This window comes from Antechinus flavipes, chromosome 2, assembly GCF_016432865.1.
Source record: "Antechinus flavipes isolate AdamAnt ecotype Samford, QLD, Australia chromosome 2, AdamAnt_v2, whole genome shotgun sequence".
NCBI classification, from domain to species: domain Eukaryota; kingdom Metazoa; phylum Chordata; class Mammalia; order Dasyuromorphia; family Dasyuridae; genus Antechinus; species Antechinus flavipes.
The window spans coordinates 665,346,781-665,374,203 of record NC_067399.1 but is presented as its reverse complement, the minus strand read 5'-3'; the positions used below and the strand labels follow the sequence as shown (position 1 = coordinate 665,374,203).

General features: G+C 41.2%; 1 protein-coding gene and 1 long non-coding RNA gene across 4 annotated transcripts in view; both read right to left on the bottom strand.

The window, feature by feature from the left end:
• ANK3 (ankyrin 3) overlaps nucleotides 1-27,423 on the bottom strand; it is a 347,827-nt gene that overhangs the window by 36,029 nt on the left and 284,375 nt on the right. For all 3 annotated transcript variants that reach the window (XM_051982618.1, XM_051982616.1, XM_051982617.1), the window contains exons 31-38: nucleotides 13,803-14,014; nucleotides 11,756-11,963; nucleotides 10,792-10,888; nucleotides 10,035-10,263; nucleotides 8,476-8,601; nucleotides 7,822-7,944; nucleotides 7,348-7,374; nucleotides 5,394-5,475 (exon numbers count right to left, since the gene is read on the bottom strand). In XM_051982618.1, coding sequence (XP_051838578.1) covers nucleotides 5,394-5,475; nucleotides 7,348-7,374; nucleotides 7,822-7,944; nucleotides 8,476-8,601; nucleotides 10,035-10,263; nucleotides 10,792-10,888; nucleotides 11,756-11,963; nucleotides 13,803-14,014 — 1,104 coding nt within the window. The remainder of the gene's footprint in view (nucleotides 1-5,393; nucleotides 5,476-7,347; nucleotides 7,375-7,821; nucleotides 7,945-8,475; nucleotides 8,602-10,034; nucleotides 10,264-10,791; nucleotides 10,889-11,755; nucleotides 11,964-13,802; nucleotides 14,015-27,423) is intronic.
• LOC127552137 (uncharacterized) lies at nucleotides 1,229-2,914 on the bottom strand. Its single transcript, XR_007951270.1, has 2 exons — nucleotides 2,271-2,914; nucleotides 1,229-1,776 (listed from the first exon to the last, which is right to left on the bottom strand). It is a non-coding gene; the product is annotated as an uncharacterized LOC127552137 (long non-coding RNA).

Sequence of the window (27,423 nt, the reverse complement as noted above, 5' to 3'; positions counted from 1 at the left end):
AGAGACCAGAGAAGAAAATTGGTCAGTAAATTTTGTAAATATTACAAAAGCAAGTACAATTGTTTGTATGATTCAGAATGGGAGAGGCAAAAAGAATGACTGAAAAAGAACAAAGAAAAATAAAATGTTCCACAGATTCATAACTGATCCAAAGTAAAAGATAATAGAGATATATAAAAACAAGGAGCGATGAGAAACCAAAGACAGAAAGCACGCAGCAACCAAATGTGCCAACAATGGAAAACAAAACCCAAAGAAAGGATCCACGGATGAGAAAAATAACCAGAACCAAAAATTCTTCTCTTACTTCCTATTGACTTTCTCTTAGGCTACTTTTGAAATCACATTAGCGGTCCCATTTTGCCTGTATGTTTGTGCAACCAAACGATTAGCATTTTAGTAATTTAGAATGTCCTCCCTTTGGCACCTTTTAGCGGCATAGATTGCACCTATTTAAAACAATATAAACTCGTGTAGGTTGACAGAAGTATCTAGAAAACTTTGTCAAAAGCCACTCAAAGCCTACTTCATGCAGAACCCAAGATATCTTAAGTGACAGGCAACTGATGTGCAAACTGTGAAGCCACTAGAATTCAAATCTTTATCTCCCATGCACAATTCGATTACGCTTCACACTCATAAAGCCAATAAGAGCAAGAAAATTTCTGAGTTGGAATTTCAAAGGAAAAAAAAAAAGGAATTTTTTGCATCTGTTTTTTTTTTTTTTTTTGTTCCATGCAGTATATTCCTTTTATTTGGTTAAAATAAATAAACTTAAAAAAACAAAAACCATGAAATGGCTTAAAAAGCAGATGTCACACATAACAAATGAGGAAAAAAAAATATGATTCATGATCAACGTAAGCAAGCAAAGCAACCAAAAACATCGGTATCATGCACGGTATATCATGTCAAAAACAAGCAAAGGATGTAATACAGTTGATAGGCCATATTATATGCATCATATATACACTCAAAAAAATTTCCACAAGAGGCATTTTAAAAGAAGAGCACACTTTTTCCATGAAAGGTGGTGTCTTGGTACCTTTTGAGATATCGAGAAAATCTGGTATCTAAGAACTGTCGAATTTCCTAATCGTACGCCCGTTTCTAAGGTCAGTATCACCCCAGAGTTGTTTTGACCTTATTATCATTGTTATTGGTATTTTGGTAACTTGAAATTCTCAAAAGGTATCGTAAGGGAAATACAAAAGCAACAAAAGTTCAGTTTGGGTTTTAACATTTTTAATCACCTCCAGTGCGTAAGTACAGTGTACTTTCTCATCCACCCTCCGCCCCCACCGGCTTCTAGCAGTTGTAAAAGTAATAAATAAGTTGAGAATAATTTCAGAATACGGGCTTAGTTCCCAGAGCGCCCAAAGCCCACAGACCACGATGTTGGAAGAGTTACCCCCATGGGGATCAAGGGCAGCCCACCGGTCTTCTGGCAACGGGGCCAAAATCTAGCAGTGAAATTGATGAGCTCAAGGAACGTCAAGGGTGACCGAGCCCCCCAGCCTTTCTACAGCTTGGCGCATCAGACCGAGCTCCCAACAAAGACTTGAGTCAGCTGCCAAGGATTTAACGTTCTACTTCAAAGTTCATCCAAGTCTCACTTCCAAAAAACACCAGCTCAGAATAATAGTGAAATGCGAAGGGCAAACGGAAGACTCCTCATCTCTTTATGTTCCTCTTCGTGCCGTGCCCGTGTCAATCAATGCTACAATCCACTTCTTGGATTAGCAGCTACTCCCACAAGGGTGAAGATGTTCATTCCTAGTGTACATTTAAATTCAAATATTCAGAAAACATCCTTTCTGGTGCTTTCATCTTATTCTTAAGAAAGCAGGAAGAACTAGGGTAGACTAGGGGACCCCTAATACTCATGTGATGTTCCCATAATTCCATGGGAAATATAAGGAGCCATTGGTAAATACATCATTCGATGTAAATATAAACATGGTGGGTTTTTAAATTGTTTGGGTTGAAAGATAAGGGATGGGTTTGGGGACAATCCCAGTTCCGCAGACACTGATTTGTTAGTCAGCACTGCTTGTTCATGTGAATACTACAGACTGGCAATGTATTTTTGGTTACGAATGTTTTGTCTTTGGAAGATTTCTTGTTTCCTGCTTTCCTCTAGAGGAAATAGGACACTGATTGTGCAAAAATAAGCTGGGGCACCTTAGGCAAGGCACTTCTTTCCAGGGACGTGATTTTCAAAATTATTTGTACAATGAAGTAGTTGGACAAGATGATCTCTAAGGTACCTTCTTCCACTCGTACCCTGTATTCTAGACTCTCTTCCACCCCAACAGCTCATTTGATATTGGAAGGTTCTTTACAGTTCATGACCCTCCCAGCCCTGACATTCTGGGCTCTAAGATCCCTCTCAGTCTCTGTTCTGAGGTCCTTTCCTGCCCCACCAATAAGAGTTCTAAAGTTCTTTCTATCGCTAACATTCTACGTTCTCAGGCCATTTCTAACTCTGATGTTCTATGTTCCAAGGTCTCTATGGATGGCAAAATAGTCTTCAGGAAGCTCTGGGCTTACAGCCAATTTGCTATAGCAGTAGGAGGTTCAACAGACTTACAGATACACAAGGGACCTGCGTTCAAATTTCACTCTGCCTCTTTCTTCCTAGTTGACCCTGAGCAAATGAATTCATCTTTCTGTGTTTTAGTCTCCTGATTTGAAAAAGGAGGAGAGCGGCAGCTAGATGGTGCCCTGGAGTGAGGAGAACCTGAATTTGAATCCGGCCTCAGACACTTAACTACAAGCTGGGTGACCTAGGAAAGTCACTTAAATTAAAAAATAAAAAATAAAAGGAGAACTAAGAACTTTTAATGTGAAGCCTTTGCAAATCTGTGGCTTTGATTTCATACAGTAAGAACCACTTCCTTTTTCTTTCTATTATTCCCTGCCCACCTTCCCTCCAAACATGAGAGCTTACACCTTTAGCAGTCTAACAGCACACACAAAAGTTAACTGCCTCTCTTTCCTGAATTGAGAAGCGAGGTTAGATATATTTTAGCTAAAGCTAAACACCATGAGTAGCAGCTCCTAGCAGGTGGGGAAAAGAGTGGCCAGAGATTCTGTGAAACTTTGCACTCCAAGCCATCTCCAGTGACCCAAGGAAAAGCTGAAAAGTCTAAAGATCTTGCCTGAAGGATATTAGCTAAGTACCTAAGCAGGGCTACCCCTATATGGTCAAGGAACTGACCCAATTTTACATAATTATTGGAGTTGCATCGGATATTCCTGATAGTATTTGAACAGCAAAGGAAGATTAATTCTAAAAGCGTATTTTGAGAGTTTATCAGGAAATGGGGGACCGGGGTCAAGTTTCTTGAGAAAACAAGGTCAACAAACTCTAGCCCTCCCTTCTAGGTCCCTGACCATGGAGGTTTCCTAACAAGCCCCCAGGACCCTGCGAGAAAGCCACCTGAACTCAGACGCCCATTAGCATCTTAGTTCACCTTTTGAGTTCTAGGTACTAATTCTTGCATTTCAGATTAAAAATGTCGATAAGGTCTTTCCCCATCGCTTTGCTGCTCTCCCTGGATTCAGAGCTGGAGATTCTGCCATTCACACCAGAATCGATAGAATGCCCATTTTTATCCAAGAAGGCTATTTCTGTCCCCTGCTTGGAAACTCTCCCCACCAATGCAGACGGCTTCTTGCAATGTAATCAATATTCTTAGAGAGTTTCTTGGGGCACTGAGAGGCTTAGCTATCTTGCCCAGGATCACACCATCAAGAGGAAGCAGAGGTGTCCTCCCAACTCTGACACTTGTTCTCTATCCATGATGCATGAACACGGCCTATTTGGGTGCACACAGTAACTAGTATTCCTTGGTAAGCTCCGGGATACCAGCATTGTATGTCTCCTGTTCCTCACCCAGCTCCCAGCTCAAGGACCGAATTCTGCTCACAAAATTGGATATTTGTTGAATTTATTTATGTCTAATTATGTGTGTGTGTGTGTGTGTGTGTGTGTGTGTGTGTGTGCGTGCATACATAGTTTATCTCCCCAGCCACTCTGCAGGTTCCTGAGGGCAGAGATCTTATTTTATGCTTCCTTTCATTAGCTAAAAGTAGGTAGTGTAAACAATACTGGACCAAGAATCTGAAAACATGGATTTTTAGTTCAGACTCAGTCAAATGATCAGTTATTATTATATATTATTTATCATTTATATATTATTATTGAATATTATTTTCCAACTATTAGCAGAAGCACTTTGGGCAATTCACTCTCGTTCATTGGGTTTCAACTTTCTTCTCAGTAAAATGTTGGGCTATGTGATCTTCTGATATTCTATGTGTCTGTGAATGGGTGTTTATTTTATTTTGTTTTTTTATTTTTTGCTGAGACAACTGGGGTTAAGTGACTTGCCTAGGGTCATACAGCTAGACAGCGTTAAATAAGTATCTGAGGCCAGAAGGTGTTCAATAATTTGATGGAATAATCGAAGCAATCAAACCAGCCCCTTGTGGAAGAAGTGATAACAAAGGGATCATCAACCCAATCATCTGACCGAATTATAAGCGAATGGATTTACTGCCTGATTGGACAACTTTTACAAGTCCAGGAATGGTGGTTGAAGGTGTCAAAAGAGCCCCCAAAGAATCAAAATGCCTTTCCAAAGATGGCAGATGCCCAAATGCACTGAAGAGATTGCTGGTATGGAGGGAAATCTACACCTTGAAAATGCATCGGAAGGGTGGATGACAAAGAAATGAAAACTAATTCTTGAGAAAGAAACACAACTTAGCAGATACGACAGGAAGGGAACTGATGTCATTGTAAGGAGAGGAAATGGGAAAGTCAAGAGGGAGAAGATTGTAGAAAAGATGACCGATGAAGAGGAAGAGAAATGAATACTAAATGGCTTATTAAGACTTAACTAGGAATGAAGGATAAGAAAGAGATCCAGCTACTCACTACGACTTTGAATGCATTTCAAGTGAAGGGACTGAGGATAAGTAAAAAGGATCATGGATCATCACTGTTCAGCACTTTTAAGAGCATCTGAGATTCTCTCTAGCCCTAGAACTATACTCCAAGGAACAAACTAGGATGAGTGCATGATAATTTGACCAAGACAGAAGAATGAATCTTTTTAATAGAAGAACACTTTACAATGATCTCTATTAAAATTTGGCTTTGGAGTGATGAACTAGCTGTTTTCCTCCCAACACTCCCCCCACCCCCCGAACCCAAATTCTTACAGCAAAAAATTTCTAATTTCTCCAAGAATTTCTCCTTCAAAAATTTTCTCATTTATTTTGTGTTTCCAACTGACACCAAGAATTAAATGAGTATAGAAAAAATGTCTCTTCTTATAAAAGTTCATATATATTATTAGTAAATATGTTAGGAAACTCACTCATTCCAGGCTCAGTCAAGTAGCTATAGCGCTTACGTAGGGCCAAAGACGCAAAGCTCTGGCGACGATCGGCTTTCTCTGTCTGCAAAAAATTAAAAAATAAAAAAAAAAGTAAAAAGTCGATTTTTCGTTTTCCACTGATTTTCCTTGTGACATTTGCAAAGCACTGAAATACGCTTATGATGATGTCACTTACTATAATATTAATCTCTATTTGGGCTCTCGCTGTAATTAAACATTTTAGTAAATCTACAGAGCTCCTCCCAAGACCCCCGCTCCCTCCTCCTCCCTTCTCCCAAAGAGCCCAGTTGGTCAGGTAGAGAAGCACTAACACAGGACACTACGAGGAATTACAAAGAGACAGAAAACATGACACACTCTGTCTTAGGCTGATGAGGATCTTGTTCAGACTCCTTAGGTCCTAAAGGCCCATAGGCCGCAAGGTAAACTCTATCTAAAAGACTGCAGTTAATGGACCAATCAACGAAGGCATGGGAGAAGTTTGTTTCTGGCAGAAAATAAGGGGTTGCAAATTTCAAAAGACACTGATATTCTGATTGGCAAAAACATGAGTTGTGCTCTAGCTATTGCCGTTGTCACATGATTCTGATTAAGTGTTTGTGTGTTTAAAAATAAAATAACTCCACTGTCAAGGTCAACTCTTTTATCTCTTCCCAGACTTAGAACATTCATCAGCATACAGTAGGAGCTAAATAAAGGTCTGCAGTATTTATTAGACTGAGCTGTAGTGTAACTTAGGGAGAGCTACGAGAACTCAAAATTTAAACCTTGGTTACTAAGGCGTGTAAACATCTGAACATCGACATAACACACACATATATTTATAAATACATATATATGTATGCAAGTGTGTAAGTATATACGCACACATAGGTAGGTGAATAATTTTTCTCTAGACCTATCATCTCAATGGAACAGTCAATTCCCTCAAGTCAAAGTGACTTGGCCAGAGTCACACTAACCCTGTTTCAGAAGTGGGATTTAAATCCACATCTTATAGATTCTGAGTCTCCTGTGACATCTCCGATATATATACATATATATATGTGTGTGTGTGTGTGTGTGTGTGTGTGTGTACATATATATTTATATATGTGCATATATTTATAAATATATATAATGTGTGCAGATGGCTACATAGGTATGTATATACATACATATTATATATGTGTATCAATATAATCATATCAATAGCTATATCTCTATATATGTAAATTAACCAATGAAATACATATATAGATATATCCAGGATAAAACAGTAATAGGTTGGAAGGTATCGTAGAAGTCATCTAGTCTAAACCTCTCTTCTTACAGAAAAGGGAAACTGAGGGCCAGAGAGGGGAAGTGATTTTTCCAAAGTCACATAAGGCAGCCTCCAAACACAAGACTTCTGTCGCCTCGTCCAACCGCCTTCCAAACCCCTTCCGAACGGCAAGTGCCTCTTAGCTGGATGGGAAATAATTTTTATCAATAGCCAGCGAACAAGCACTCATGGCCCTGCTATGAACCTGACTTTTGTGAATGGTGAACTCTACCCTTCAAGCTGACAGCGACAAGAACTCTCCCATGTTTCTGCTGTACTAAATGCTGGGCTAATGTGGTAGAGCTCTAGCTGATGTGGTACACAGCAGAGTCCCAGTGGAAATTTCATGTTTTCGTATTATGTGAGCTCCTATTTCTTTTTGATGTCGTCAGTGTAAACTGGTAATAAAAACGGTGAGAGAATCGTAAAAACACATTTTTTGTTTCCCTTAGGGAAATATGCTCAAAATACGCTGTCTCTAAACTTTAAAAAGTCAGGTTAAGAAGACATCAACCTAGATCCTCTCTTTATCATATTCCCACCCTTCAGCTTTCATCAGAAAGCTTTTCTTAAATAGCTTTCAATTCTATTCTACTTCTGATAAAATAAAAACAGAAGTGGTCATATTACCTCATCATCTGGATCTGACTCTGTTTCCTTTTGGTCCCAAGATGCATTGCAGAGACAAGGAATATTATAATGGGCAGCAGGGAAAAGAATATCAGGATATGAAAAGGACTGAGTAGGGAGCACAAAAGGCAAGCTGGTTTAGAAAGCAAAGCAAACCCAAAAAAGCCAACACCGAGAAACTAGAGACTGCACACCCACAGCAAAGGAACTCGTGACATTACTGGAAGCATGAACAAAAGCATGAGCAGCAAACAGAAGACCGGGTCAGAACAACCACAGGGATCCAACACCACAGTCACAAGAACCAAAGCCTTTCTCCACACACAGACGAGTGACACTGGACTTTGGGTCGCTGGAATCACGTTCCAAAGCAGTCATTCCATGGCTCACATTTCAGGGTCCTACTTCCTCAAGACTAGCAGGGGAGGGTGGGAGGGCGGGGGGATTCACAGGAAGCAGAGCGGGGAGAGATACCTTTTTATGTGCCGGAAGGGTAATATTTAAGTTGCAAACGGCCGTTTGGGGCAGTCCTTTCGTAGTCTTTGGTTCTTTCAGAAACGACAGTCGGCCGCAGGGCTCTTGGCTCGTGTCTCTGATCTAGAAGATGTGGAGAAGACGGTTACTGAAAGGTTAGGTTAGTGGGACGGAGGTCCATCGGGCAGTTAAGCACCACGGATTGGAAAGATCTCAGGAAAGGCAAAAGAAAAGTGGTGACAATGAACTATCAGCTGGGATGGCCCTGTGGAGATGCCCTGAGACTCAGAATATCTGAATACCTATTTAGGTGATTTGGGGCCGAGTCAGACCCCATATCATATGGTTTACAGATATTTTCTTTAAGAAAACAAGGGATTTTTCCTAATTACTGATCTCGAGAATTGTGCGTCTGCACATCAGCAATTCAGATATTACATAGAAAGTGACAGGTTTTTTTTTTTTTTTTTTTTTTTTTTGGACAATTTTGAGCTTGGACACTCTCTGAAATGGCCTTCATGGGAAAAGGGCAAAAGGTAGGAATGGGATACCATTTTTGTCAACATGACTCCTCATAAAGAATCAACAGTACATCTCTTCTTCCCCCAAAATGGAAACATTTTTCAATCAGAGCATCTCTACTGTCTAGCTCACCTTGACTGAAAATGGCAGCCTGTTCTCTTTGAAAGCGTAGAAGTTAAAGACTAATTGGTGTCCTCCTTTGGTGAGGGGGGCCAGATTCCCATAACAATCCACATAAATGGGTTTTCCTTCCAGGACCTGCATTAAAACAAAAATCAAAGTTAATCTTGATTCTTTGGGTTTATCTCCCTCATGCCAGTCACAGGGTTTTTAAATATAGTAGCCTTGAGGATTTTTTAAAAATTGAATCAAATAGGGAAACTGAGGATTAGAGAAAAAAAAAGTGACCTTTCCAAAATTACACAGCAAGGGTCAAAGCCAGGATTAAAACTCAAGTCATTTCAGTAATGGCGCAGGAAGGGATTTTAAAGGCCATTGAGTCTAACTGCTTCATATTGGTAAAACTGAGGGACCAAGGGATTAAGGGTCTCACCTCCTAATCTTTCCATTATACCACAAGGAATTCCTTGTAACAACCATGGTGCTTTCAGTATTTTTTAACCCCCATAGTATGGACTTAAAGACTTCCAGTGACTTGCTCAATGGCACCCAAATAGTGAGTGCCCCTCATAGGCCAGAAGCCAGATGTCCAGACTTCAGAGCCCATTTGAATGTGCCAGGTTTAACTGAAACACATCCCACTAACAAAAATGTGGCATTCTCCATAGAGGAAGATGACACGACAGACCCATCAGAGACAGACTAATCTCTTTTCTATGTTTTCGGCGATGAGAAACAAACATGACAAACGGCCAGTCATTCCAATAAAAAGTGGCAAAGGCTGTCTGCTGGGGAAGGCTTCTCCAGGAGGGATCCCATCACCAGGTAACCTCTGTACCCCACTTTTCTAAGGTGAGAAGGAAACAGTGGTTACTATATGGGGTATGGCCCCAGGACTGAGCAAAGGAAGTCATCCCACACAGAACTGGAAGACATCTCCTCGACCTTCTGAGATCCTGGGAGGCAGATCAGCAGGAAACCAGAGGCTTTCAAGTTAAGGACAGACACTTGTCAGTTCTGTAGAAGGATTCCTGGGTGGCTTCTGGTAGCCCTTAAAACTAGGATTCTATATTTCTATAATTCTGATGGTCAGTCATGCGATAAAATATTATGTGTTAACCATGTGTCAAGCACCCAACTTAGCACAAGTGTGCCAACATACAAAGAAAACTTTTTTGGGGTAAAAAGACCAGAGGGAAAATTAAAACCCTTTAAGATTAGCAAAGGATTTTATATATATTTCATTTGAAAACAACAGAAAGTATGGTACTGTGGGGAAAGCAACGAACAAGAAATCAAGGCTAACTTCTGACACTGAGTGACCTTGGGCAAATAAAATGGCTTCACTAGGTCTCGGCTCCTTCACTGTAAAAAGAAGGGAGTAGACTAAAGTCTCAGTTTGATTATGTGTAAAAATGGTGGGAGGAGAAGGGGTCCCCTTTCAGCTATATCTGTGAGTCTCTGATCCCATGATTCAAAGTATTCACATTTGGATTTTAAAAGATTGTCCTCTCTTCCAAAGTCTAAAGCCTTTGAATGAACCGATTCCCTATTGGGGCAATGGGACCTACCTCAATATCTTTGCTTCTTGCAACTTCCTCAAAATTTTCTTGCTGCTCCAAAGTTTTGTCCACTTTATCATCCGTCATGCAGAAGCAACGTAAGGAAGATTCCAAGGGATCATTCATTTTGGCAAAAACCACAAACTTGGCCATGTATGGGACACATATTAATTCCCTGTAAAGCTGAGTCGCTAACCCAACAGTTTCCAAAACCTGATGGCAATCCGCAAGCCAAAACCTAGGGGAGCAAGTATAGAAATGAGTTAGTAAAATGAACAACCTGACCTTTAAAAATATCCCCAAGCTTTTACAATGAGGAAATATAATAGACAATTCCAGAAAATAACTGGGCAAAATAACAACTTGATCAGGAAAGGGATGAAGAGGAAGCTATGTCTAATCAAACATGGAGCCTTCCCAATAATATACATAATTTAGTAAAAACTAGAGCTGCCTTGTCTCTTTCTTCCTCGCCTCCCCATTATAGAGAGCTACAATGATTCTATCCTAATTTCTAAAATTGTCTTTTTTGGATGAATAAGGTGGTTTTTGTTTTGTTTTCTGATTCCCAGGCCATGTGCTAACAGTGACTCCTATCGAGAAAATTCACAATTTTGGAAATAGGCCCCATCTCCTAAAAATGAAAACCGCTTCCTATCGATCACATGCCATGCTCAAACGGCGCAGCACTCTGCCCTGTAGACCCCTTACTTTACAAAGATGGCAGCTGTCTGGGACCAATCTCAGGCCCTCTGGATTTTCATACCTGGCTGAAACGTTGGTCGTAAAGGAGACAGAGTCCTTTATGAATGTCAGTGGCGTGGTTCCCGTGATGTCTTCCCACTGCGCAGGCGACGTTCCCCCTGAAAGGATGGAGGGCAGAGACCTTAGCTTTGTAACAAGGGGTGCTGGGTGTCAATATTCCAAGTGCATTAATGTGCACTTTTCATCATCCCTTCCTTCCTCCACCCCACGAGCCCAGAGCAGTGATGGGGAGACACTGATACTGCCAGAGGGAGCTCGCTCCTACTGCCCCATCCTGGGCAGCCCGCTGTGAGCTCCTTCATATTTCAGGAGATTCTAAGAGAGACTTTATGACCAGGGCTAGAAGAAAATAGTCATTTCTCTTACAAATTATGTGAGCACTGAAGCCTGAATTCAAATTTAGTCTCAGACACTTACTTACCAAATACATAACCCTGCCTGCCTGCCTCAATTTCCTCATCTGAAAAATGGGGATAATAATAGCACTTCCTTCCCAGGCTTGTTGTGAGCATAAAATACTGATAAAGTGCCTTGCAAACCTAAAGTGCTCTATATATGCCAGTGATTATTTCTGGTGGTTGTTAATGGGTGGCTATACCGTGACATGGTAAACCGTGAGACTCTCACTATAGGACGTCCACAGCAAAATGCTTTCCCCACTATACCTTTAATGGTAGCTATATGAAAATCCCACTGAGCACCAATGTCAATGTGCTCACTTTGAGAGGGCCATAGGAGGGGAGAGGAGAGACCGATGAGGAGGCTGTTATATGGTCCCTGTGAGGAAGGATGCCCGAGGATGGGGGCAGGGGAGATCGCGTGGGCAGAAGGTACAGAGGTGAGCGACCTCATGGCTGCGGGACCAGACCCCGAGGCCGTCCCTGGGCACTCTCCAGCGGCTTGGAGCAACACTGATCATCCCCGGAATGGCCCAAAGAGGGGGTACCCGATTGACTGAGTCAGACCTGTAATGCTACAAAGAAGGCGCAGGTTGGGTGTGGAGTCTCCTTTGTAGCCATTGGCTACACCTTCTCCTGAGGGAGGAGGCACAGGAATGGTCATCGTGATGGGTTTATGGAATTTCCTTCTTCTGGGCTCCACCGTCACAATGGGACTAAAAGTTGCTTTGTTTCCAAGGATTTTTTTCACAATTTCCTCTGGAACAGGCTGGGCCTAGACACAGAGAAAGGACATTATACAAATGAAGAAACCGTTGGTTAATCCCAATATTCTCATCCCTTAATTTTCCTTAAAGGGAAGGAGGAAAGATGACTTTTTGGTTGTCTTTTTTGGTGGGGAAAAAGGGGAACAAGACCTGTGACTGTCCTGCTAACGTCGCCTGCAAAGAAGACTTAGAGTTACCCAGGCAAAGCCAGGTATATGATTAAAGCAACCAAGGTCTTCTTGATTCTCCATCCATCACAGCAAATTGCTTTTCCCTTGGTAGCAGAGCAGGGTTGAACACTCAGAGACAACTGATCTATTTGCTAATTAGCCTAAGCTACTTTGTGAAACAGAAAAGTAGATAATTTGAGAATGGGGTAAACATGGTCTGTTTCACGGTTTCTACAGCATGAAGGGTAAACACAATACTGAAGCTCCATAAGACACCTTACAATGAACGGTCTTGTGACTTTTAGGCCTTTTAAATATGCAGAATGCCTCCGAGGTGTCCCAGGGACAAGTTTTGCAAGTGGAAAAAATAAGACATTCAGAAGTAAAGTAACTCAAAACCACCCAGATTCTCAGGGGATGAAACAGAATTCTGCGCTACCAAATTTATTCTCCTTCATCAGTCTTGTCTTCCTACTTGGGTGAAATCATTGTCAATCTTCAATTCTAGGGCAACATCATGAAGCTTCTTATCAATGAAGATGTAAAACTTAAATTCCCCAAATTATCTGTTGCCAGAAACAAAGTCTATTATATGACTTCTACGTAACAAATGGAAATTGATCAGACTCACAAATTGTGCAGGAATTGATAATGATAATTATTTTTTTTTAAATTTAAAAATTATTTAAAAAAATAAGTGCCATAAAATAAGCAGGAATTGATAATGATTATTTTTTTTTAATTTAAAAATTATTTTAAAAACTAAGTGCCCTAAAATGAGCGGGAATTGATAACGAGAATTATTTTTTAAACTTTAAAAATTATTTTTAAAAATAAGTGCCAGAAATAGTTTGATTGAAAGAAATTTTATCTTCCTTGAGCTGAGGATCATTCTTGCCCATGAGATCTTTCTTGATCTCACCAAGTTAGTGGCAGGAGCTTCTGTCATAGCCTACTAACATTAACTCTTGATTAGAGAGTGTCTATGTTGTCTCTACTTCATTATATACGTGTTTCAGCAAGCAGTATGTTCTTCTCAAGGATGAAGATCATTTCATTTGTATTTCTGTATTTTCGGTAAATAGCACAGTAGTGACACAAGTAATTTTTTAAATAAACCATTGTGAATTGATTGATATTTCTAACTGATTTTCTAAATAAAAAAAATTCAACTTGGTCTGAGTAGAAACCAGAGCTTTTAGTAAATGTAAATAAAACCCAAATGGCAAACCACTCCAGTATCTTTGGCAAGAAAACACCAAATGGGGTCACAAAGCACTGGACAGGACTGGGACGACCTCTCAAGGTTGTTCCAAGAATCGTATAGATAGCATTTACAAAGAATTTTGCAACCATAAAAATTTTACCATTTTTATTGTTTATTATCAGTGTCCCCTCCTCTCGCTATTATTACAGGTTTATCTACAGGGTTGCTGCTGTTTCCCCTGAAGGAACGTGCGCTCCGGGGGCCGGGACCACCTCATTTTTGTCTTCATCTCCAAAGCGCCTAGCATAACGCCTGGCACACATAATAAATGCTTGTTGAGTTTCTCAGAAAGTACTTCAGGCTAATCCTGCAACAGTTCACAACCTGGCCTTCCATGGGGGTGACCGACAGTGACTGGCTGGGACGAGCGATCCCCCGGCACAAAACGGGTGCACGTGCACCAGGGTTACCTGGAGGCCCACTCGGATCCTCTTGGTCAATGCGCCCTCGGGAAAGGATGCCTGAACCAGGGGCACGGTGGTGCTGCTCAGGATGCCCCCTTCGGGCCCAATCTGGTTGCTTTCCTGCTTGATCCGTGACACCACCGCGAAGTACTGGGGAAAGTCCTTCGTGATAATCCTACAGATGCGCTTCTTTCCCAACTCTTCGGGACTATCCAGCTCTGAAAGAATAAAGGAAATAAAAAACTGGAGACATCTGAGCTAGAAGAGAGCTCTGAGATCCTGAACAGCACAAAGTCCAGCTCGAGCCACGGAGCCCGGGCCCTGAAGCAGGTACCACTTTGTGGATGAGCCACGCGAATCTCTCCCTCCCTCCATCTTCCTGACCTCCTAACAGGGCAGACGAGGCAGAAGGAAGCTTCGATGGTAAGAATGCTAGCTTTGGAGGCGGAGGAGCCACGTACAAGCTCCATCATTTACTAGCAGCAGCATCTTGGGAAAGTCAATTACTTAATAGCTCTGGACCCTGGATCCTCCCATGAAGAATCAGGGCTTAAACCAGATGACTCCTTGGATAATTTCCAACTCTGAGTCTGGGATCCCTGGAACCTACAAGGAAGGTTTTGGGGCCACAATAGAGAGGGTCTAAGGACTTGAATGAACACAACTATTTCTCTAAATAAATTTCAAAACCATAAAGCCACATAATTCTTAAGTAGTCATAGAGTAATTCAGGTCAGAATCTCCCCTCTCAGTGTCTGGCACAAAAAAAGACAATAATGGCACCTACATTTGTGGGAGGGATCAAAAGATATAATCTGTATAAAGCACTATTCAAATCCAGTGCTCTTTCCCCTAACCTATCCTGGTCCTTTCTTCCCTCACCTTTTCACCCCTCTTTCTTTCCTATTTTTGTCCCCTCATTCTTTGTGTTCTGCTCAATCTCAGCCCAAGTCATCTCCTGTCACAAAGGAAAATGGGGACAAGTCTTGAATATGGAATATATGAGAATATATAGAATATAGAAGAATATTGGGTTGATTTAGGAGTTCGTCAGAAAAGGGAAGCTGACAACACGTCTGGGCCGGAGGGAAAAGGAGAAGTACCCGAGAAGGCTAAGTTCTGGAATGGGTAAATAAGAGACAAAGAAAATTGCCAGACGGAAGCAGCGCTCAAGATCGGGTTGATTTATTAGAAGTAAAAAAAGGAAGCCGGCATGCATTAGATAACCACAAAAGAAAAATGCTTCCCTGGGCAGATGGGAAGAAGGTGAAATACAGGAGTAGAGGCTGATGGAGGAATGAAGGGGAAACAGAAGGGCTGCTATGCTGCTCAAGAAAGATGAGAGAGAGGAAGATGGAGAGCAGGATGCCCAAAATGTGGCCCACAACAGATTAAAATGCAATCAGGAAATAGCAAGATCAATACATGTGCAATAAAATAGAAATAAAACTGCATTTTAAACTATGTCAATATGCAGTCTCCAGGAATTACTAGTCTAGGTTCAATTTGAAAAATAAATGAAAACTCTTAAAAAAACAAAATAAATGGAAACTCTTTAAAAAACATAAGTTAGTCCCTTTTGATTTGACAAATATTTATGAAGACTTTCCTCTGGGTAGAACGCTGGTGAAATAACAAAGATCAGACAAAGAGTGCAATAAAGAGTTTGCACACACATATAAATAAGAAAAACTACGTCACAGCAAGTGGTCAGCAGACTCCACACTTAGGAAAGGCCTTTTCATTCATAAGTCCCAAACTTGGGAATAGGGAAAGTGTTGCCTATGGTTCAAGGCTAGAATAGGGGATACCTGGCCCCTGTGCTATCACTGGCACAGGGAACGCTGGGTCCCAATGCGGGCAAGCACCTTCTCTACAACTTAGCCTTAAAGAAGTGGCAAGGTGAGGCGGAGTGATTTGCCCACACTCACATGTGAGGGGTGAGATCAGAACCCAGAGCTTCCTAGATTTGACGTCATCTTTCTAACTACCGTCTTTCATGGAGGGAAAGGTAAATCCTGACCAGAAGCACTGGAAGAAGCAGAGCTTTGAAGGGTAGAGAACTGTTCAGTGGGCACAGAGAGAGAGGGATACTCAAGGCAAAAATATAAAATGGGACAGTAGGAGCCAAGGCTGGGACACCTTCACTGGGTCTGGCCATCAGGTCTGTGGATTTAACTTGAGGGGTAAAAAAGCATTCTTTCAACCTGCATTTTAATCTAATAGAGCAAGCAACGGTAACTAACAAAACTCTTGATCACACTGGAAATCGTTATCTATTATCCATCTTCACAACAGATTCCTAAAAGACAAGAATTAATTTGATAAACTGTAAATCAAGAATCGATGAAGCTCAAGGTGAGAAGGTCCCCTCGGTGTGGGGTGCATTCTCCTAGAGCAAGGAATACTTAAGCTGGGCTGCGCTGGTCACCAAGGGGGTTGTGGATGGATTTCTGGGATGGGAAAAGCGACATCTTTATTTTCACTAATCTCTGACTGAAGTCTAGCATCTCTGTCGATTATGAGTGTGGATGATAAAACACAGTTCTGAGAAGCGGTCCGGTCTTCACCAGACCGTGAAAGGGGTCCATGACAGACTAAAGGTTCTTTACCAACTCTTTCTCCCTTTTCAGACTCAGGTGCTCCACATCTCCTTTCAGGGGCCTGGCTCTCTGGATGGAAACTCCTAGTTCATCATCCCTAACAAGCTAGTGGATGAGAATGTTACCTCCCACGAGGAAAAAAAAAAAAAAAAAAAGAGATGATTTTTAAGAGGAACCTAATGCAAAATGCCTTGATGTTAAAGGAACGATGTTTATTTTGGATCCAGACCCGTGATTTCATCGCTGTAAGGAATTAACAATGAGAATTTTCAGTTCTAGAGCAAGTCCCTGAAGGAGATATTTGGGGATGGGGTACACTGGACCTTGTAGAACCCTCCAAATCACATCACGTAGTCTGCCCTACTACCAGACACACATAGAATCAGTCCTGATTCTAAGGAGATAGAGAAACAATTTATTTCAAAAACACTACCGCTCTATTTCCTTTTTAGTTGACGTGCATTTATTAAGCACCTTCTCTGGATACAAAGAAAGGCAAAAAACTGCTCTGCTCTCAAGGAATTCCTAATCTGTTCAAAAGTGTTTGTTCTGGAGAAGGATCAGCATGATTCAAGTATCTTCTGGCCCTCCTCCCAACTATGGCACTTCACCCACGATAACCCGAAGCACTGTGGTATGGTTCCTCCATTTCCTTCCTGATTTTGTCATAAAGCAAGACCAACCAGGCAGGGGAATGAGGAGCCCCAGGTGAGTGTTCAGAGAGCTAATTAGGAGTGTTACATAAGCAGAATTTTCACTGGTAAATTGTAAACAGGTTGCTAATGATCTGCCTTCTTGGGAAGAAACCAAAGGTATACTGAAAAGTTCCTTTAAGGACTATTTGATACAAGTACCTCTGAAGCCTAAAGTTGTGTGTGTGTGTTGTTGTTGTTGTTATCTAGTTATTTCAGTCATGTTCTTTTTTTGGGGGGGAGTGGAGTGGGGGTGGTTCTTGACAGAGATCCACAGTTCTTTGCCATGAGCTTTTCCAGATCATTTTAACAGATTAGGAAACTGAAGCAAATAGGGTAAAGTAACTTATCCCAGGGTCACAAAGCTAGTGTGAAGGTAGAGGATTAGTCTTCCTGATTCCAAGTCCAGTGCTCTAAGCATTGTGGCACCTGGGTGCCCCCAAATATATTTATATCTGTATATAAATCACATACACACACACACACACACACACACACACCCTCAAAATGATCCTGAGTGTGGGAAAAGTCTGAGTGGGTTAGAAGATTAATTCCAATTTGTATATTTTGCGAGAATTTGTTTTAGATTGAGTAATGATTAGTAATAGTTGAAATTTGAGCCCTAAAGGGATGTGACTTTACCTACTATAAATAATATCTGAGTTGGAAAAGATCTGAGATAGCCTTTGTCCAAATATCCATGTCTTCCACTACAGGCTGACAAATAGTCACCAAACTCAATGACTTCCTCCATTGGAGGAACTCTATTTTATGATACTGGACATTACATTTTTGGACAGATCCAGTTTTGGGGGAAGTTCTTCTTTATGTCCAGCTGAAATCTGCCTCATTGCACTTTCACTCATTGCTTCTAAGAAATCCACATGATGAACATTATTACATTAAAAAAAGAGAGAGAGAGAGAGAAAGAGAATGCTAATTCTCCCTAGGCACAAAATAAAGCCAGGAGGAAAAGGTTAGTATAACAGTAATTAGATGTAAGGAAGAACTTTTTGATCACAAGAGGTAAACAACACTAAACAGGCAAAGTATAATACTGTATAATCTCTTCCCCTGAAGGACTATGGAAATGAAACTGAAGCAGTTCTTTTAAGTGGCCTGTGTAGTTTTCCTTTTTAGGAGTAATCTGGATCCTCAGAACTTAGCAGTTCCCACAATAGATGCCCAATAATTATTAAAAATACTTGTAGAAGTGGCAAAAGCAGAGTAATAAGAAAAAGGCTAAGGAAGGAAGGAAAAAAGAGAGGGAGGGAGAAGGAAGGAAGGAAGGAAGGAAGGAAGGAAGGAAGGAAGGAAGGAGAAAAGGGAGGAAGGAAAGAAGGAAGGAAGGAAAGAAAGAAGGAAAGAAGGAAGAAAGGAAAGAAAGAAGGAAGGAAGGAAGGAAGGAAGGAAGGAAGGAAGGAAGGAAGGAAGGAAGGAAGAAAAAGGATGAGGGTTCCAGGAGAGAAAACAATTTTAGACACTCAACTGAGAAATGAGCACACACAATCTATGAATGTGAAACTCTAGAATGGTGAATGAGAAACCAGAGCTCCACAAAGGTCGTTGTAGCTCCACATGTGCCACCATATTAGCCATGTTTAGTCTATAAGCACAAAACCTATCTGCTCACACTGGACTGTTCTTGGGCTTCTTTCCCTAACCTCCCACTCCCTGGCCAACCATCTCATTTGTTCAAACCTTCCAGGATCATCTTTACACAAATCTATCAGCAAACATTTATAAGGGCCATGTATGTACAAGATGCTCGCCAAGGCCTGGAACTGCAGCAATACAACTGGAACAATCCTTGACTTCAAGGAGTTAGCGTTGCAGTGGGAGGATCTAGCACATATTTAGCAAACATTCATCTCCCAAGTTCCAACCCTGGTTTTTTTTTCACAGGCAGCTTCCCCTGGCTATCCTGGTGATATTCCAAACTCAATATGCCCCAAATCGAATTCATCTCTCACATAAAACCTGCCTCTTTTTCCAGCACTTTCACTTCCAATGATAGAATCGATATCTTTTCATTCTCTTTTCCATTCCATTCCATTTGAAACCTCAGAGAACTGACCCTTTTTTCTTGTCATGTCTCTTCCCCTGCTACCTTTCCTCTCTCTCTCATGATCCATACCCACCTGTCTAGGTGGGAACCAAAAAGTGGGAAAGGATTTTAGCATTCATCTTGTATAACCCACAACCTATAGCGGAACCACCTCTACAACAATACATCATGTCAATAATGTCAGGCCCTTGTCTGCTTAGACTATTGGAACAGCCACCTGGAAATAACCGGCCTTTTCCTTCTCAAACAGGTTCTGCTGCTTGAGATAATCTTTGTTATATATTATTCCTTCAAAACCTTCAGTGCCTCCATAGTGCCCAATGAATAAGTTTTTTATTCTGGCACTCAAAGCCACATACAATCTGTTCCCAGCAGCGATTACACTCTCCACACTGGCCAGTGTATGACCATCTATAAGTAGAAAGCTTCCAGGAATTGGTGAGAAGTAAGCAGGCTGGGAGCAAAATGAATTTTCTGTATGTGTCTATTTGTTATCAAAATCATTTATTGAGTCCCACATCAATCTCTTTACTGACATGTCTTTAGAAATTCATTCTTGACAGCTTCCCATCCCCCTGAGGCTGACTTCCTAGAAATTTAATTTGCATGATCTGACCTCTGCTTGCTTGGAACCCTCTGAAATCTGTACTCCTGAAGCCTGGGCTGCGTGTCGGATCAGGTCCAGCTCTCTCCTGCATCACAGATTCTGAGGGAGTGGTTGTGTGCACCCTGGCAAACATTTCCTTTACATAGCTAAGACTCAGATCCCTGAAAGACTTCCCCTTGCTGCAGACGGAGGATATTATCAAGGAGATCAAGGAAGTATTAGCTGTTCTCCTCTTGGCTCACAGAAAAGTCAGTGTGTGTCAAGTTCACAGAAGTTCCCTGTGCTTCTATGGATAACAGACCTGTGACCTGTAGATTTAATTGGTGAAGTAAAAAATCACCTGGCTTTTATTTTACTTTATATTTAATAAAGATGATAAAAGCTCCCATTTAAATAAGGTTTGCAAAGTACTTTTTAATATATGATCTCTTTTGACCTTACAACAATCCTGTGAGGTGTATCTTATTCATTATCCCCATTTTACAGATTAGGAAACTGAGAATGAAGAGGTTAATGTGAATTTGCCAGGATCATGTAACTAGTAAGTATCTGAAGTGAGATTTGAACTCATATCTGGAACTCTAAATCCAGTATTCTAGACATGTTGGCGCCACCTTGTGGCCTCTATGATGGATCTGCTCCTGAATTTTATTTTCTATCAGTGTTCATTTAAATTCTGCATCTGCTCATCAGTTTAATTACTGTAGGATGAAGTCGTTTTCAGGAATTTTTTTACAGGTTTTCCTCAACCTCAAAAAAATAAAATAAAAAATATACCCCAAACCACAAAAACTATTCATTCGCTACCATTCTTTAACCTACTTTTTAGGTTAAACCTAAACTTACTTAAATCTACTTTAAAAATTAGGGTAAATGCTGGATTCGAAATCAAAGGATGTGGGGTCAAATCTCACTTGAGTGGTTTTAGGAGAATCTCTGATCTCATTTTCTTAATTTCTAAAGTAAAAGGTTTAGAGTAGACACGGTCCCTTCCAATCATCAATCCGTAATCCTTAGGATTATAACCCTATGGAAATGGTTAACTTAGTGGATTTAAGTCAAGATGGGATTTAGTTCCATTTCCTTAGGAATCCAATGGTGGGCAGGCGTTTGATGGAGAAGGATCTAGTGGATATCAGCCCTGGATTGGGAAGCTGAAGAGCGAATTTAATTATCCAGGTAACTGTGGACAAGTCATTTAATCCCTCTAGGTCCTTTTTCCCCTTTATGAAGAGAAACGATTGGAGCCCATGGCCCTTGAGCTCCCTGTGGGTCCATGACACCTAGGGCTCTTCCTTAAAGGCTGGATCTGATTTTGCTTATTTTCAGATTAGAGTATTTCCAAGCTGTCCTGTCCTTCTCCACTAGATGGCAGCACAGAGCTACCGATTTTACATCTCAGAATGGACATGTCCCATCACCAACAATGAGAACAGGGCATCTCAATGGGTTAAGTCAAGGAGCTTTAAACCGGTGAAGTGCCTGGCAAAATAAAATAAAACAAAGCAAAAACGAGGTCTAGGAATGTCTTCATGCGCTCTCTACTCCAATGTAGTGCCCAAGTTAAAAAAATAAAACCCAAATCAGATTCTACTAAGATGTTGAGGTAGCAATGATTTCCTTCACTCTCCAAGATGCAAATGACCGGTACCATATTTCAGAGTGAAGGAATTAGACAAATGGATTATCCCATAGACCCCCCCCCCCAAAAAAAAATCAATAAATCAAATAAAAGCTCCAGCATTTGTTAAGTGCTAACAACGGCTGGGACACAAGCGAAAGAACGACAGATTCTCACTCTTTAAGAACTTAAGAAGCAGAGAGAAAACCCCGATTAATCAATCAACAAGTGTTGTTTAAAGTATCGTGCTAGATGTTCCTCAACTGAGCAAAGTCTGTTCAAGTCGTGACATACGCCTGGGAGGAAATACTATTGTATTAATTTATATTATTATATTATATTGTAATATATATTATATAATTATTTATATAGTATTATGTTTATTATTATAACATATTAGATTAATATCACTATTATAATTATTATATGATATATAATACAATATAATATCAATTATTATAAATTATAAAATAATGCAATAAAAATAATGATATATTAATATAATATATTATATAATAAGTAATATAATAATAGTCTATATTAATATATAATTATATTATATAAAATATATAGGAAATAATAATTTCCTATGGGAAATGATGAGGGGGGTAGTTCCAGAAAAAGAGGGCAAGACATACATAAACTTATGAAAAGAGAAATGAGAAGAACTGGAAGATTATTGTGCACAGTGACAGCCATATTACGATGGATCAGCTGTAAAAAATTTGATTAGTTTGATCAAAATGATAATCTAAGATAATTCCAAAAGACTCATGATGAAAAAAATGCTGTCTCTAGAGAGAAATATATATATATATATAAAATTGTGTGTGAATATATACACACATATACACATGTATACACACATACAGGCACATATATACACGTGCATATATATGTGTATATATATATATGTTGCTTTTTTGTGATATGGTTAATATGGAAATGTTTTTCATGTATAACTTATGTACTGTTTGCCTTTTCAGTGGGTGGGAGGAGGACTGAGAATGAAGCAAAGAATCTGGAACTCAAAATTTCAAGAGAAAATAATGCTAAATGATAATTGTGGAACTGTGTATAAAAGAATTGCACATGTTTAACATATATTGTATTACTGGCCACCCAGGAAGGGAGTGGGAGGAAGGGAAGGAGGAAAAAAAAAAATTGGAGCACAAGGTTTTACAAAAGCGAATGTTCAAAGCTATGTTTATGTTTTGAAAATAAAAAGCTTTATTTTAAAAAAAGAAAAAATGCTAAAACTAACTAAATATTAAATTTGAAGGGAGGAAAAAAAGATTCCTCTCCCCCCAAAATGGTGCTGGATTTCAGAGACAGGACTTCCAACATCCACATTTAGGGTCCTGCCATCTCATGTAACAGATTATATCTGAGAGGCTGCAGTCATTTTTGACGGTCGCCATATTGCTTTCCTCTCAGCCTTGTGCCCAAAGGCTTTGGCGAGGAGGAGAGAGCCCCTCCTGCCACGTGACACCTCAGCTAGGACGGCACGGTCCCTGAAAGGAGTGCCAGCTGGGCTCCCTGTCGCCTGGTGGCTCCCGCTCCCACCAGCCCATGCCAGTCCCACTGCGGTGTCATTAGCTCAGTCCCTGGTGTCCTGCCTGGGCTTGTTGCAGATACTCCCTGAATGTCACCTTGTTTTTGGAGCCGGGCTGTGTACTTAAGGTGTGGAAATAATAGACACTCCTGTTTGGCTTTTACAAAGCCTTTTACAAGCTGGGCTGCCTCCCCGCCCAAGTTCTGTGATCCAGCCAAGAGGCTCCCTGGGCTTCTCACACACGATACCATCTGATTTCAGGGCTTCCAATGCACTCCTCCCAACTTCTGCCTCTTAGGTGCCCATTGGTTCCAGCTGTTGGTGACCTATTTTTTAAATTTAGCTACTTTTTATTTAATTGCCTTTATTCTCTATTGCATTTGTTGTGTCCCCTGTTAGAAGGGAGCCTTCCTGGAGAAGGCTGCTTTATTCTTTGTCTTTATGTGACCAGAATCGAGTACACAGTAGACACTTAATAAATTCTCGGAGCTTTCCCAGTCACGTAGCTAGTTAGCAAGCAGTGGGGCTGAGACTTAAGCACCAAATCCAATAGGGTTCCTCTTTCCCCTACCCTGGCACTTTCAGGTGTACAAAGGCATTGAAGATAAGTAAGGCAGGCTAAAATTTCCATTGTACAGATACAGAAACTGAGACCCAAAGAAAGAAGGAAAGAGGAAGGATCATCCAGTAGCAGCAAACAACAGAGCCATTAGTAGACTCCACCAAACTCTAAAATCCAACACTCTTGTCAATCTGTCTATATCATACAGAAGGTCTACAAAGGGATGAAATCCTACAAGTCTTAGGATAAAATTCTACAGGTCCTACAGATGGTATAACTTTGGAGTTTCCTTCTTGGCTAAGTACTATGGTCTTTGTATCCAGGATGGGAAATACCCAAATAATTTGGTTCGTAACTGATAATTAAATAGTATATATTCCTTGAAAGAATTATTCTTTCATCAAATAAACATTTATTAAGCACCTATAATGCGCCAGACATTGGGCTAAGTAAGCTTCAGTGAAACAAAGATAGGCAGTTCCTGCCCTCAAGGAGCTTACAACTTTCCGAACCAAAGTCTGACACTGTGCTGATGGTGATCTAAAATGTTCTTTAAACCTTTGCATTTGTTAAGGTTCCCAAGAAAGATTCAGTTCCCCTGCCAGGAAGCAAAGATAAAGGGAATCTTATTTGTATATTCCCATTTGCAAATTCCACTCAAGTAACATTAAATAATATAACATTAAACATATAAAGTGATTTGTAAAATCCTAGAAGACATCAATTATTATATTAACTCCTAAAGTCTTTCTGTATTTTCCATTTTTGACCGAGAGCTACTCTTTTTAATGGTGTCTTCCATCTGCTCTGGATGTATTTTGTACATGGCCTATCGGGGTCCTAGCTGTCCCCTTCCCCAGCCAGGCAGTCAGTTGGTCCACAAGTCTTTATTAAATACCATCATGTTCCTGACACTGTGGGTTTTAATCGGGGGACGCAGAAAAGACCAAAACAATGTCCTGCCCTCGAGAAGCTCATATTCCAACAGAGGAGACGAGACTCAAACAATTAGGTTCTCACAAGACATGTGTCTTCCACATGGAAGGTAATCTCAAAGGGGAAAGCACTCTTAGGAGTGGAGAACTAGGGAAGGCTTCCCACAGAAGGAATCCAATTAATTCTACAATTTGGATCATTTTTCTTTTGTCTACAACTTAGCTCAGGACCCAGGACACAGTAAGTGCTTGATAAATGTTTCTGAGTTGAACTGAACTACAAAATGAGGCAGATGGACGTTTGCTAAGGTTCCTTCTAGTCGTGACATTCTATGATTAGAATGAAGTCACCAAACAGCATTTCAGTCTTTTGTTTCTGAATTTTGAACTGTAGCGGCCAGAAAAATGGGAGCTGGGTTGAGATTCAGTGGAACATTGAATAAAAAGTGAGCTTGGGAGTCAGGAAGACCTACCTAGGTCCTGGGCATCCTGACTGAGTGACCCTAGATAAGTCACTTTCAGCAGAGATGTGCTGATCTGCCTTGGAAGAAGGAAAGTCTTCATGTGGGAGCTGCCTAAAGTCACAAGACTTCATTCCTACTCCTGGAGGACAGCACAGTACATTATTGGTTAGGAGCTTGGTGCTTATGGAACTGAACTGGCAACCTTTCTCAAGCATTTGTTGGACTGGGGGCTTCAAGGTCTTTCCCCTTAGAAAGAAAGGATGAAAGGAGGGAAAGGAGGAAGAAGAAAAGGAAAGGGAGGAAAGGTAGGGAGAGAAAGGAAGAATGAAGAAAAAAGGGAGGAAGGAAGGGAGGAAGAGGAAGAAATAAAAATGAAGGAAGGAAGGAAGGAAGGAAGGAAGGAAGGAAGGAAGGAAGGAAGGAAGAAGGAAGGAAGGAAGGAAGGAAGGAAGGAAAAGCAGAAAGAAGAAAGAGGGAAGAGTGAGGAAGGAAGAAGGAAAGAAGAAAAGGCAGGAAGAGGAAGAAATAAAAATGAAGGAAGGAAGGAAGAAGGAAGGAAGGAAGGAAAAGCAGAGGGAAGAGTGAGGAAGGAAGAAGGAAAGAAGGAAAGGCAGGAAGAGGAAGAAATAAAAATGAAGGAAGGAAGGAAGAGAGGAATAAAGAAAGAAGGAAAGGAAGAAGGAAGGAAGAATAGAGGAAAAAGGGAGAAAGGAGAGAAGGAATGAAGAGGAAAGGAGGTAGGGAGAAAGGATGGTAGGAAGGAAGAAAAAAAAAGAAAGAGAAACAAAGAGAGAAGGAAAGAAACCAAGAGCTACAAATCAGAAGCAAAATGGAAAGAGTTCCTCCCTCTCCTTTTTTTCTTCCTTCTTTCCCTCCTTTCATCTCTTTTTCAAAAGTATCTAAATGACTGAAACGAGTGAAGAAGTGGAGAACAAGAGAAAAGGCGAGGAAGGGGAAAGGTGGCCTGGGCAGCGGATGCTGTTCCCCTCCCCTCCCCTTATCTCTCCACCTCCTCCTGCCCCTCACTGATCTGACATCCATCCATCTTCACGGTTGCCGTGAGATCCACTTGTCCTTTGGCACCTGAACCTGGAAGCGTTTGTGTTTCCTTTTTAATTTTCTAAGATGGAACAAAGGTTCAATATCTTCTTTAAAAATGTAAGCAAGAGACCGTCTCTACTATTTCAAGATAACCTGGGTAGAGCGCGGGCCAGGGGACTCCGCGCCGCGTCTGGCTTCCATCTGGCAGCTGCGCCCGGGCTCTCAGTGTCTGTGGCACAATTTATCCAGAGAGAGAGACGAGCCACTGGCTGCTTGGGACACATCTGTGCTTCAAAGAGATTTCTCCAACGAGGCAGAGACAACAATGAGCATGACGTTACAGGTTACCGTCTCTATGCATGAACTGTTTTAAGGTTATTTTTTAAATTTCTTATTGGGACTCTGTTGTTTGTACATTAGAAAAGTGAAGTTTTGTTTTAAAGCAAATCTGTAACACTGGGGCAGCAAAGGTCTTGGGAAGCCTATGTTATTTAAGCTGAATATGCTATTGGGAGGGGAGGAAGAGAGACGGTGAAATCTGGAAGTTGATACATCACTTTTTTTCCCCTTAATTTAATTTAATTTTTTCCTGAGGCAACTGGGGTTAAGTAACTTGCCCAGGATCACACAGTTAAGAAGTGTATGTGCCTGAGGCTGGATTTGAACTCAGGTCCTCCTGACTTCTGCGCCACCCGGCTGCCCCATAAATTAATTTTCTTTCTAGTGACACGTCCCTCAGAATGTCTGAGTTGGAAGGGAGCACAGTGGACTACGACTCATCCCTACTGGATGTACCCAACACATGGCCATCCAACACCCCCAAGGAGGGGGAACCCTCCCCCTTCCACGCTGGGATGGGCGCCTTGTTGAGGAAGCCCAAAGTGGCCGAGGGCATCGCTCCCTAGGGCCGAAGAGCCACTGGAACCCTTCTGTCACATGACAGCCCTTCAGTTCCTCAAAGGGAGCCATTACATCCCTCCCAAGTCTTCTTGTCTCTAAGCTTAAACGTTCCCTTCAAGCAAGAATCTCTTAAGAGGATCCTCTTAACATAGGGACTTCTGCCCCGTGTTTACAAAAGGCCCTCCACGAGCAGCGGGCTGTGGCGCTATTTGCAGGAAAAAAGCCAGAGACGGCTGTTCCTGACCGGCTAATTTACTTATGTTAAATAAACCATCTATGAACCTTCTGGAACCTTCGCTATGCTAATTTCCTACTGAAGATGCAGTCCCGGGTTTAACGAGACGGATAAGTCGGAGAGCAAGCGTGACCCTTTTCCAGAATGACTCCGGTTTCGAGGCTCTGTCCAATTCCTTCTCAGGACCCTACTGTGAGCATCCTCTTATCAAAACCGTTTGGCTCACAAAGTTTTTCTGAGGGAAGCTGCCCAAGTTGTACAGGCTGTCCCAGGCGAGCGGAGGCGACAACCGTCGTCCCAGCCAGCCGGCGGGAGTAGCTGAAGTCCTACTCTGACTCAAGAAG